General features: G+C 34.8%; 3 protein-coding genes across 5 annotated transcripts in view; 2 read left to right on the top strand and 1 right to left on the bottom strand.

The window, feature by feature from the left end:
- Positions 1-2,591: 2,591 nt before the first annotated feature.
- LOC117124608 (elongin-B-like) lies at positions 2,592-3,974 on the bottom strand. The gene is made up of 3 exons (XM_033270904.1): positions 3,954-3,974; positions 3,080-3,323; positions 2,592-2,721 (listed from the first exon to the last, which is right to left on the bottom strand). The coding sequence occupies exons 1-3, from the start codon at positions 3,972-3,974 to the stop codon at positions 2,603-2,605; spliced, it is 384 nt and encodes a 127-aa protein (XP_033126795.1). The 3' UTR covers positions 2,592-2,602.
- Positions 3,975-5,476: 1,502 nt separating this feature from the next.
- Positions 5,477-6,880, top strand: LOC117124607 (uncharacterized protein K02A2.6-like). Its single transcript, XM_033270903.1, has one exon. It carries the CDS (start codon positions 5,477-5,479, stop codon positions 6,878-6,880), a length of 1,404 nt encoding a protein of 467 aa, XP_033126794.1.
- Positions 6,881-8,131: 1,251 nt separating this feature from the next.
- LOC117124551 (kinesin-like protein KIF12) overlaps positions 8,132-13,425 on the top strand; it is a 35,103-nt gene continuing 29,809 nt past the window's right edge. For 2 of the 3 annotated variants that reach the window (XR_004447987.1, XM_033270815.1), the window contains exons 1-2: positions 10,230-11,163; positions 13,198-13,275. Coding sequence is in view for 2 of the 3 variants with exons in the window: in XM_033270815.1 (XP_033126706.1) it covers positions 10,943-11,163; positions 13,198-13,275 (299 nt within the window). In the remaining variant the exon portion in view is untranslated. Of the gene's footprint in view, positions 8,469-8,715; positions 8,924-10,229; positions 11,164-13,197; positions 13,276-13,425 lie in introns of those variants that run through there. The other variant, XM_033270816.1, reaches the window with a different exon arrangement.

The raw sequence follows: 13,425 nt of genomic DNA, 5'->3' as shown, positions 1-13,425 counted from the left end.
TATATATATATATATATATATTTACTCAAGTTGCATAATAAATATATATAAATGTAAGAATGGTGCACATTACGATATAATTATAAGTTAAAAAATTAGAAAGAAGCATGTAACACAGATTATGAATCTGTTATTTAAATATACTGCCTTGTTGTGTTAATAACTTGACAAATTAACTTCAATGTTGGAAATAACTTTGTATAAAATACTGTAATAAAAGTACAGCACATTGTCTTTACCAAGCTAATTAACTTGTTCCTCGACAGGGGCTAAAATTAAATCTTAGCCCACTGTGTTTGGAGCAAATTTTAAGAAAGGGCACTTTCAACTTTCAGACTGTAAAACTTTTTAAAACTACCCCAACTAATAAACCTTTTCAGAGTGTCAACTGAACAACTAACCAATCAGAAAGGTGCCAGGAATGTTCCTAGCAATGCTGTAACCAGCTATTGGAACCGTTGAGACAGTCCCACACAATTTTCTATTTTGTCCACAAAGAATGGGTCAACATTTTTTAAAATGGGTCTAAATTATGTTGTTTTATGCTAAAAATTAGTGAACTTTTAGGACAATGGATTTATATTTTTTTTGCGTAAAATGGGTCAACCTTTAAGAAAATGTGTCCAAATTATTTGAATTTACACGTAACGTGGGTCCACCCTGATATTGTCCTGCACTGTTTGAAAATCCTGGCTACAGCATTGGTTCTAGGAACACACGTGCTGTCCCACAAACGCATATATGCCTTTACACTTGTAATTTTTTTGTGACCTTGTACTTTCCTATTTGTGTAATTTAATCTCCACAAAATCAAGAGTGCAAGGCTTCTATATCAGCTTCAGCTGGCCCTCTTTGATTGAGTAACTAATGGGCGTGGTGCATTGTCAAGCAGAGTGTACTCACATATTGTTCTCTACTCTTAAATGTTAGGTATAAGATATTATGTCGCTGAATAATAAAAACAAAATTATATATATTTGTTAGAACAGAAAAATGACCAATGCATTTTAAGAGCATGAAGTGAAATTATTTGAAAATTATTATTAGTGGTGTAACCACTGTGAGCTTTCACTGTCTAAAACCAGAAGCACTAGGCCTTAAAGGGCTCCAGAATATTTATCAGCATGTTTGCCTCATACATTGGTATAAGATCTTTAATGTATAGTACACATTTGAAAAGCCCCTTTTTCTGTGTGCTATTTGTTAAGCTGTGGTTTTGTTCAGAATCATTGAAGATGAATAAATATTCAAATACCCACCACTACTATAATATACTGTGTATATATACACTGTAATAGAGCTTATGTGTGTCCTGTCTTGCCAGAAAATTCATATGTAGTAATATTATACCATTAAAGAATATGGGATAATAAAATAAGAGGGAAAACCTCAAAGTGAGCCTTTTAATTGAAAGAATCATAACACGTGTATGCTTATTTTGTGTCATGAATTTATTACTCTTATGGAAACATTAACATTAAATATATAAAAACAACTTGATATTAATAAAGCAATATATAACATCAGAGGATGATGCTAAAAAAAAACACTAATTAAAAACACGTCATGAAATTATGGTGGGGTAAATTGAAATGTTTATAAGTACTGCATGAACAGATGTTTGCAAATCATTGGCTGTTTTTACTAGGCCTACGCACACAAGTTGAACAATCAGCTGGGTTGGCTGATCATTGGCTATTTATACTAGGCCTACACATGCAAGTTGGCCAATCAGTAGCTGTTTTCTATTATGCATGTTAAGCTGGCCAATCAATGGCTGTTTTTAATAGGCCTATGCACATAAAATGGCCAATCATTGGCTGTTTTTACTATGCCTATGCACATATGTTAGCCAATCAGTATCTGTTTTCTACTATGCACATTAAGTTGGCCAATCATTGTTTTCCTACGTCCATGCCGTCACTCAAATCAAAGCTCCCTAATAATACTGTATATCCTTGAATTCAGATACAGCAAACGTAAATAAAGTAGGCATATCATAGGCCTACAGAGGTCATACGTATTATAAGTCAGATGTACATTTTCTCATTTTAAAATAAAAGTAATAAAAACCAACCATCACGGTTAAACTTTCGTTTCTATTTTAGGCCAACGTATTATCACTATCTCGGGGTGCTTGAAACGCTTGTGTCAGCCTGAATTATCAATTGATCAATTCCTTGGACTTGGCGGTTGGAGAAGTCGTGAGCCTAGAAAAAATAAAGCATCAGTTACAAGTAAACACGCATATAAATTTAACAAAATGTAATATGGTAATACCTCAATTGAAAGACATGTCCAATTTAGACTTACCTTTCAATATAATTTTTTTTTATCAACTTTTAGAGAAGTTTAGACGCTGGATATGACTTGTTTCTCAAGGATTGCCTAGCAACAGCGCCACCATCGTTACCATGTACAAAACAGAATTACAAAGCATGCAAAAACTTATCTTTGTATTGATTAATAAAACCAATAAAGTATGGACAGTGATTCCAGTTCCAGGATGCCTCCTATCACCAATGAGGTCTGTAGGTCATCATGCACTACAAACATCTGTCTCTTATACACATCTAGATGTGTATAAGAGACAGGAGTTGACCTATGAGGATTGCTGTTCTCCAGCTGTGCTTGTGCTGGAATCGGTTGGTTTCATAACGTCCGGTAGCTCTGGTGGAGAGGAGTATTCGATGATGTCTAGGTCTTCAAATTCATCTTCACCTGTTACATCAACATAAATAAACAAAAATTATTCCCTGGGATGTGCGCTTTTATAAAATTATTTAAAAAAAACAGGGTGCGGCAGCAGCCACATCAAGAAATGGGCTACCTATTTTACTGGTCAATATAATAATAATAATAATAATAATAATAATAAAGGCTTTGTTTAAAAGCTTGTATCACCTGAAGGTGTTCTTCCACAAGGCTGTGATACTAAGATTAATACAAGTAAAACTGAACAATTTTAATACTAGTAAAATGTTTTTTCCTCCGGAGTCCAATTTTAAATATTATGTACCAGTAATCAAACTTGCGGGTTAGTTACATTTTTAAGCAATGTTTTTTTTAACCAACTTACCATCCAATTTGAAAGCTAAACCGACTTGAGCTGGAGACTGTGCCTTAGCATTTTGGTTTGTGAAGCCACAGTCCCCTAATGTCTTTGTATCTTCGAGAGGCTCTCCATTCTTGAATAGTCTCTGATCCTCCGGGCTATGCTTTGTTATACCTTCAATCATGTGTTTCAAGTCATAAACAGTATTAGATTCTTTGGCATCTAGAAATATGGTAGTCTTTTTACGACGAACTGTCAGGAACACATCCTAAAAAAATTAACATTAATTAACATTACATACAATATTGTGCAAGGCCTAAAAAAGAATTTCTTTTCTTACTGCCCACATCCTTTTTTACTACTTTATATTATTGTTTCAATAGCATTTCTTATTTACTGGAATTGCATGCTATTAAGAGGTAATCTTCATTCTCCTCTATTTTTATCTGTGCATTTTCTACTAGAGCAGACACAAAAATAAGGTTTGAAATTTAGAAAATGAGGGAAATTTTAAAAATTATTGTGTTGGCCACGCCCGACCGACCCAAAATGTTTGAAATTTAGGTTCAGCATTTTATTTTATTTCTTTTGATTACAATGAAAAATGTTCTTTTTAATAAGTTAACAAGACTAGAATAGGCCTATCTTGCTGGATGTTAGGCCATGTGACAGCGTTACTCTTCAATATAGATTTAAAAATGGTCTTTGTTCAAGTATTTTTGTGTTTTTTCTACTTTTACTTTTTCTAGGCATAAACACATATTTATTTTCCCAAAACTTGGCCAAAACAAGAATTTTTCTTTTGTTGGCCTAATTGCGGATTTCCATGCAATTTTTGTGGAAAATTAGGTTTTAGAGCTCTCTATATCAAACTAGATAACCTTTATAAATGACTTGCCTGATGTTGTTTTGCATTCATGTATAAAAACTTTTGCTGATGATACAAAGTTATATAGAATAGTCAATTCAAATTCTAATAGGGATGTTTTACAAGCTGATATTGGTAATTTGTTATGTGGTCAACTGACTGGCAATTGCCATTTAATTTGACAAAATGTAAAGTTATGCACTCATAACCAGCTTTTTGAGTATTTTATTGGTGATGGCATTTCCAGAGTTAAAATAGATTGTACTTTCGAAGAAAAAGACTTGGGTATATTATTTGATTCAAAGATGGTTTTTTTTGCACATGCTGTAAATATTGCTCGATCAGTAGGAAGCTTGGTTTAATTATTCGGTCATTTAAACACCTTGATAAAAATGGTTATATGTCTCTCTATAAATCTATGGTAAGACCCTCGCTTGAGTACAGGGGTAGTTTATATAAAAATGATAGTGATTTGTTAGAAAAGGTACAAAAGAAATCTACAAGATAAGTAAGGGAAATGAAACATAATAAATATGTAGATAGACTAAAAATCTACCTACATTGTAGAAGAAAGAGAGTTGATCTAGTTCAGATGCATAAGATATTACATGATTTTGAGACCACTGATTCAAGCAATATTTTTGAATGCCCAATTCAGAATAACTAGGACACGAATATAAACTTTTAGACCAAAGTAATGTTAGAAAAAGATATTTTTCAGTTACAGCAGTAAATGACTAGCATGCGGCTACCAAATTATGTTCTGTCTGCAAAAAGATTAAATGCTTTTAAGTTTGGTCTTGAAAAAGGAAACTGGTCTGGCCACCAATTAAAGATCAGCCCATATGTATCTGAGGAACCATAAATGTTCGAATAGGCGCCGCTCTCAAATAAACGCAGCTGTCGAATAAGCAGCACACCAAACATGATGTTTTTTGTTAAGCTACGGGAGTATGTGAAATAGGTAACACGGGAACAGGCACGGCAATATGTTTTTATAATACAGTAGTAAGCGCTGCTCTCAAATAAGCGCCGCGCTGAAGCCTTGAAAAATTTTATTAGACACGGCGCTTATTCCAGCATTTATTTATGGTACTTTATATAATATTTAAGTTATTCAATTAATCGATTGCGTTCCATATATCGCATTCGAAACGGTCGCCAAGTAGGCCTAGCCTTTATTATGTAGCCTAAGCTATCTTCTAAAGTCTAATCTTTTAATTAAATTTTTATTTGATCCAAAAGCCATCAGTCGGCTATTATCTGCCATACAAGAAACATTACATTTAAAATGATCAATATATATTTGTAATGGCCAAAAAATCATAAAAAAATAAACAATAGATCCTGTCTCTTATACACATCTAGATGTGTATAAGAGACAGCTAATTGGCAAACCTTTTCGAGTGTTCACTGATCACAAACCGCTTGTCAGCCTCTTTAATAACCCCAGGTCTAAGCCGTCTTTGCGCATTGCCAATTGGCTCCTCCGTTTGCAAACTTTCACATTTACTGTCTGCTACCAAAAAGGTGCAGACAACCCGGCAGACTATATGTCTCGCCATGCTGTGGATGATGGTTGTAACGATAACGTTGTATCCAAAAGTGCCAATGCTTTTGTAAATATGTGTGCTGCAACATCCACACCAAATGCCATATCCCTAGCAGAAATTGAGGAGGCTACGAAAAGCGATCACACACTGCAATGCGTCTTTAACTTTTTATCAACTGGCAAATGGGATTTACGGGAGGCTGAAGGTGTTAGTGATGTAGATTTAAGTAATCTCCAACAATTTCAAAATGTAAAGCATGAGTTGACCAGTGTTAATGATAAATTGTTGCTTAGGGGATCTTTGATTGTAGTCCCTAATGCCCTACAAGGTAAAATGGTAGATCTTGCACATGAGGGTCACCAAGGGGAGGCCAAGACAAAGAAACTTCTCAGGTCAAAGGTGTGGTTCCCTAAGCTTGACAAGCTTTGTGAGGTGGTAGTTAAGGAGTGTATTCTATGCCAGGCAGCAACACCTCAGACAGTGCGTGCACCCCTCAAAATGACTGATCTCCCGAATGGTCCCTGGGAAAACTTAAGCATTGATTTCGGTCATGTAGGTAATGATTATGTTATGGTAATTATTGACGACTATTCACGGTACCCGGTTGTAGAGGTGGTCTCGTCCACCTCTGCTGCTGCTATCATCCCTAACCTAGATAAAGTGTTCGGCATGTTTGGTATTCCTAAAGTGGTAAAGACGGATAACGGTCCACCCTTTAACAGTGACAACTTTGCTAAATTTGCAAAACATCTCGGATTTAAACACAGAAAGGTTACCCCACTCTGGCCCGAGGCTAACGGGGAGGTAGAGAGGTTCATGCGTACTTTCCGGAAAGTCCTGCTCACCTCCAATCATTGGAAACAGGACATGGTTGCATTTCTCCGCAATTACAGGGCAACCCCTCATTCCACAACTGGCTATGCTCCTGCAACTATACTGCTGGGCAGGGACATTAATGTTAAAATCCCTTCTTTTTCCAAGGGGGGGAGAAATGATGACCTGTTAAGGAAGAATGACCAAAAGAACAAAATTAACATTAAGTTAAATGCAGAGAAAAAGAGAAAAATCAAGGAGAATAAAATCAAAGCAGGGGACATAGTTTTAGTTAAGCAGATTAGAGCTAGCAAGTTTACTTCACCCTTTAATAAAACGCCATTGGTGATAATTGGGAAGAATCATGACATGTTAACTGCTAAGTTTCCCAATGGAAAAACAATTACCCGGAACTACTCCCATTTCAAAAAAATTGACTTGCCCGCCAGAACTAAAATCACCAGCCCTAATGGTATTGATGATGATGGCATTATAGATCAGGACTATGAAGTACCTGGTGTGGTTCCCCCACAACCCCGTAGATCGGGAAGGGTAAGGTTCCGACCACAGCGTCTAATAGAGCAAATATAAGCTTGTATGGCGAGGTTCATAGGTGTAGTGAGTTGGTCACTCACAGGTTGTTGAAATATGTTATTGTTTATGGATTTTATAGTTGTTTTAGTTGTTTGGGTAAGGTATACATGAGTTTTAAATCCGGAAAGGGGGAGATGTAGTACTGTGTAATTTGCTAATTGGGACAGAAAGTTCCTGGAAACGTTTTTATCATTAGGGGATGTAGAGAGGGCACATGTGAGGAGGTAGAATAAATGGACAGAGAGATATTAACAGTACTGGTGTATACGAGTCTCATTTATTTGCCATTATATTACATTTACAATTCAACCTCAAGCATCACAGTCCCATCAGGGATGGTTCCAGGCCCAGCCAGATTTATTCAAAGAAAAGTTCTAAGTTCTTTTTGAAATGACTTTTGACCTCTGTATACGAAAAATATAATCTCCCCCACTCTGAAGGTTTTATAAAGATCCTCTTAAAAATGACCATTTTTCAGAAAAAGTACCCCACAGACCGGCGAAACGCTGCAAAAATGCCTAAACCGGAATGTTTTTGTTTGTTTGTTTGGTTGTTTTTTTTGTTTTTTGTTTTTGTGTGTTTTTTTTGGGAAGGGGGGAGGGGGTCATAGCGTGTCACAGCGTCACTATAAGCTGGTCCGATTTTATTGAGGTGGTACGTATAAAAACGTTCTCAAGTTATGATACTACCTATAATTGTTAAGCGTTTTTAAAGCTCTCGAGTCTGATGATTGTGAATCGATGAGTTTGATTTTTTGTCTTACAACATTTTTACAACACAATCAAGCTTGTCATGTCAATCAAAGCCTATGGAATTAGATTGGACCCGCTTCAATTTGGACCACGAAAACCGGCTGTTTTGTTGGTCAAATTGATAAATTATAGGGCCTACAAATTATACAGTGATGTTACGTTATTTTCAAACACAATAGGTTTTGTCCCAGTATGATTTTACCATGAGTGATGTGTATCATTAGAGGTTAATATCTTAAAGAGAGCTTTTCAGTGTTTTAATCAAACAAATTAAACATTATTTTCAGATTTCCAGACGTCATGGCAATTCGCAATTCGTCATGTTTGAAAATTTATTGTAAATAGCGCCCTCTATTATCCAAAATGTTTTCGTTTCCAAGTGTCTACGTAAATAGTCATTACTCTCTAAATTATCTTTCTCACAAAGATAATAATTCTATCGCATTAGCATTTATAATCGAAGAGATATTTTATTTACAAAATGACGCTGCAGGTGGTCTGTAAGTTTATTGACTGTAGTGAAATTGTAATATAAGCTTATTTATCATTTTCCCTCTTGTTTTAGTTTATCAAGACATGTCGAGAATGATGCACTGGATACGGTTGTGAGATTAAAAAGGCTCTCAAAGAAACACCTATGAAACTTACCAAAAAGCACACAGTTGTCATAAGAGAATAACTGTAGCTCGAGGTGACGTTTCCTGTGTGTGAATAAGAGCATTGGGTCGTCGAATAAATAGGCCTGGTATTCTATTGAATGTGTTTATTTTGCAACGGCGGCTCATCTGCACTGGATTATTTTTAAAGATCCTAATCGATGAAAGCTCAGAATTGTAGGTTCACCTGAATTGAAGTTAATTTCTTTTGAAAAACTGTTATTAAAGTAAACACATGTATAATATTCGTCCAGTGGATATACAAGCGTGTTTGTTCCGACTTATGGATGAAAAATCACCACGTCAATTTAGTCACATTTATGAATTAAGTTCCAGATGATAAAGTCACCAACTATGATGCTTGCTTGATCGTTGCACTTTAAATCTTCTTCTTTTCTCCATTTTCTTTGTCGTTTGTTTCCAGTCCTACCTATTAGCAAAAGCAACGCCTTCCATTTACCAGCGTTGTCTTCAGGAACAAAATTGTCATTTATGTTACTTTTATTGAAGTGAATTATGGTGGCGATGCCCGCGATGGAAATAAGAACATCTCAGGAAGCTACAAATAAAGGAAATTTTGAGAGACGAGCCTCTGGATCAAGCAGTATATCTATACACTCGACAGATTCCAAGTAAGTAATTGTATATTAGTTTTTTGGGGGAGGCTTTTTAAAATTCACATTATATACTGTGTCCATAAAACTAGTAAAAAAAAAAGACTACTAAAATGATGCCGCTTTAAATTTGTGCAAATCTGGTGCATGCACTGACCTTCTATCCAAGAAAGCATGGAAAGTCATTGTCTTTTTATTTAATAATCAAACCATGTTGGAAGAAGCTACTGGTTATAGGTATACGGCAGTAGCATACACAAAACTCACATTAAACAAAACAAACAGAGTTACAGAATAAAAACGGTTGATGAAAATACCATAAACTAAACGGAGCTGTAAATTATAGGTCGATACTATTAATGTTTGTCATCAACTTTTAATTTTAATCAGAACAAATAAGAATGAATAACTCTTTTCAACTCGACTTGCCGTATTTATTCTGTGACAATAATTTTTTTATAACTAGCCTCCTGGTTGAATAATAATATTCGCAAACAGAACAATAAATGTAAAACATACTAAAGTTATGGTGGTAACCAAGAACCAAAGATTTTGTATTAAGAGTCACTCTGCGAATACCACACTTTTGTACCCACACCGGTTAGGACATGTAATGTAAAAGTTCACAGTTGCTTGCCTGAAATCTATTCTCAAAAAAGAAAATGTTAGTTCAACATTAATTTGTTTGTAACATGGTAATTGGCATAGGCCTACATTAATAATAACAAACATTGAAATATTGACTAGGCCTTCAGCGAGTAAAATTCAATATTTTAATTATAAGTTAGATTTGAATTGAAAATATTACCCATAAATATTACTGTTCAATATTCTATGTATTGAACTTTTTAAATGTTAATTGGCTCGAAGTCAATTTAATTAGAATTTTCGTACGAAATAAAACAGTTTGTAAATAGTAAAAAGTTTGTAAAATACATTTTATATTCCTGTTTAGTAGTGCAGCATATTACTCCCCTTTATCGTTTTTTATGTTTATTTCTACTTTTCCTGCTATTTCTTGGAATTTAGAAAAATTATGAAGCGTACGAAACAACAAACGACTTTATTACCAGCGTCGGTAGCGAACTCAATTAGTTTGGCATCGTCCATTTTGTTATAGGGATTCTTTAAGCTCTTTTTTACATATATTTATCCTTGAACAACTGGACACTAATTCATTTGTTCAAAAACGTGTGTCTGAATTAGAAATAATGCTATTAGGGCAAATAAATCTAATGAAATATAGTTTACATAACATAAAATGGTTGCCTTACGTTAGTATCGGTAGGCAGTACACACAGTATAGAATAGAAATATCCAAATAGAACGGGCGCTCATTACGGCTGAACGGAATGTATGCTAGCCGAGTTTTGTGTCAATTTCTAAGTGTCAAATTTGAAATTGTACTATATTTTTTATTTCAAGAATATTTTGAATCAACTATTGTGTGGTTGGAGTAATTTTAATAGTAATCTAATGACTTTTTATTAATTGAACGAAACGATTACGGTGTCATTTTCTGCCGGTTCTTGTTCAGCTCGCTTCATTGCAGCGTGCAGGCTGTCTGTCGATGATGAATAGGAGGGAAGGATATTAGTATTTCTGCGCTTGAAAGAAGAGGATTTGAATACAGCTTGCTAGGGGAGATATTCACGGTTGGTTGTACTCTTCGTTGCTACTGATCACCACTAGGCCCAGTCAGTCTGTTGTTCATGAAAGTAAAGTGACTGTAAGGTCTGACCAAATCGATTCAATAACAGTTGTTTTCAATGCCTTGTTACGATCCTCAGCTATGTGGGTGAAGATGTCCCCAACATCGATTTTGAAAACCACAAACGAAGGCTGTTGTCTTCGTTAGCAACGGGACGCTTTTCAGTCGTGCCTTAAGTGCGTTAGCACATGACTTAGATTTTTCATTGTAATCGAAAAGGTGTGGAAGCCAAAGTATTGCTGTTTTTTTTTTCCTTTGGTAAATACATACTAACTACTTAAATCAAAATGATGGCTACATAAAGTAACTGGAAATAAACTTTATTCATGATGTTGAAAGACTTTCCTGACAAATACCGTGGATTAGAAAGCTTAGATGACTCTAATTTTGGAGACACCTCATCATCACCGTCAAAAGAAGATGAGTTATTTGGAACAAATGCATATGTAGATAGTACAAGCTCAAGCAGACAAGGACATGAGAAAAAACTTGTACATAGAACAACAAGTTCAACTTTATCCGGAATTTCAATAGATGGTTCGATACGGTAGGTTTTCAGTATGACTAGACATTAGGCAATGTTCCTTTTCTAAAGAGGATTATAAAAATAAATACAAATTACAAGACGTTTAAACATCAATTACCAAATGGCTATGGCTAGGCCTATTTTAGAAACTACAGTAACAGCTGCGGCAGCAGAGGGTAGAGAGTTTTTGGAATTGGATAGGGATTCCCCTGTCTACCATGAATTGTTGGACCAAAATTGTTTTTTTTTTTCATTATAAATTATTTAATTAAATAGTCTAAAAATTGAATTTAAATGATTGGTCCACTGTCCCATTTTTATGCCCACCCTCTGCTTAGACCCTAATTAGGCCAGCTGGCTAAGAATTTCCTTCCCTCGAATGCATGAATATCGGTTGGCACTGTACATTATGTGTCATTTGAAAAGGAATGTACAGCAATTTGCATGAACGCATCTATGGAGCTCTACCAAAATGTACATAATGGACCTTTCCAGAGTGTCAGTGAACCTTAACATCTGACCAATCAAAACAGCACCTGAATACGCACGTTTCTAACAAGCACACATGTTGTCCTACAAACACGCATGTTTGCGATTGTTTTTACACTGTCATTTTGAGGGAACTTAGCAACAATATTCAAGGGACGGAACTTAACAGAAGGTCTATTACACCAGGTTTGCGATCAAAAGTCGCTGAGGGATAACTGTTAATCTTTTTCCAAAGTGGTCAGTGAATTTATTCCTAACATTCACTCCTTCCGTGTAAGTGAACATGCAATACTGTGCATCACAACCTTACTGTGTTGATTTATTGACATAGTCATAGCAACGTCAGTAGTAATTAAAATCCTATGTCAGACATAAAATATACAGTTTGTTAAGCCCGTTGTTATACAGGTAGATTTCTGTAATTGGAAAATTCCTATAGAACATATCTCATACAGTTAGGAAAAATTCAATAATGTAGTATATTCAGTTCATTTTGTATTGTATTAAATGCATTCATTTACACTATACAGTAGTACAGTACAGAATAGACAAAATAGCGGATTAGGTCAGGGGAGTAGGCTTTTTTTTTTTGTGTGTTTCTTTTTTTCAACTTGAGAATGCAGAACTAATGAAAAATTAATTTGTTTTTACTGTTAATTATAAACCCACTTAGTGGAAATAATTTGCAAACATGAGTAGGTGTGGTCCCCTACTACATTATGTACTCTTTTATAATTTATATTTTTGCTTTGTGAAGGAGCACTCTGAATTCTGCAACCTCACAACTAGAGGATGGAGATGTTGAAGATGGAACAAATGTACACGTTGTTGCAAGGTAAATGTTTATCTTAAATATTTACTAGTAAGGCCAAGTAAAAAAAAATAATTGGTTAGCATCCTTTTGGTATCAAATTTCATGGTAGGGAGGGAGGTTTTTTTTGAACTTAGCAACAATATTCAAGGGACGGAACTTAACAGAAGGTCTATTACACCAGGTTTGCGATCAAAAGTCGCTGAGGGATAACTGTTAATCTTTTTCCAAAGTGGTCAGTGAATTTATTCCTAACATTCACTCCTTCCGTGTAAGTGAACATGCAATACTGTGCATCACAACCTTACTGTGTTGATTTATTGACATAGTCATAGCAACGTCAGTAGTAATTAAAATCCTATGTCAGACATAAAATATACAGTTTGTTAAGCCCGTTGTTATACAGGTAGATTTCTGTAATTGGAAAATTCCTATAGAACATATCTCATACAGTTAGGAAAAATTCAATAATGTAGTATATTCAGTTCATTTTGTATTGTATTAAATGCATTCATTTACACTATACAGTAGTACAGTACAGAATAGACAAAATAGCGGATTAGGTCAGGGGAGTAGGCTTTTTTTTTTTGTGTGTTTCTTTTTTTCAACTTGAGAATGCAGAACTAATGAAAAATTAATTTGTTTTTACTGTTAATTATAAACCCACTTAGTGGAAATAATTTGCAAACATGAGTAGGTGTGGTCCCCTACTACATTATGTACTCTTTTATAATTTATATTTTTGCTTTGTGAAGGAGTACTCTGAATTCTGCAACCTCACAACTAGAGGATGGAGATGTTGAAGATGGAACAAATGTACACGTTGTTGCAAGGTAAATGTTTATCTTAAATATTTACTAGTAACTATACTATTTGCATCACCACCTACACAGTAGGTGTTAAAATGTATATGTTGCTATATTTTAAAAAATGTATAAATTATATTAAAGTTTTGTCAACATTATAGTATATGTGACAAATGT

This window comes from Anneissia japonica, unplaced genomic scaffold (assembly GCF_011630105.1).
Source record: "Anneissia japonica isolate Jap-2015-1 unplaced genomic scaffold, ASM1163010v1 scaffold287833_len2544123_cov190, whole genome shotgun sequence".
Taxonomy (NCBI): domain Eukaryota; kingdom Metazoa; phylum Echinodermata; class Crinoidea; order Comatulida; family Comatulidae; genus Anneissia; species Anneissia japonica.
This window is presented reverse-complemented; position numbering and strand designations above follow the sequence as displayed.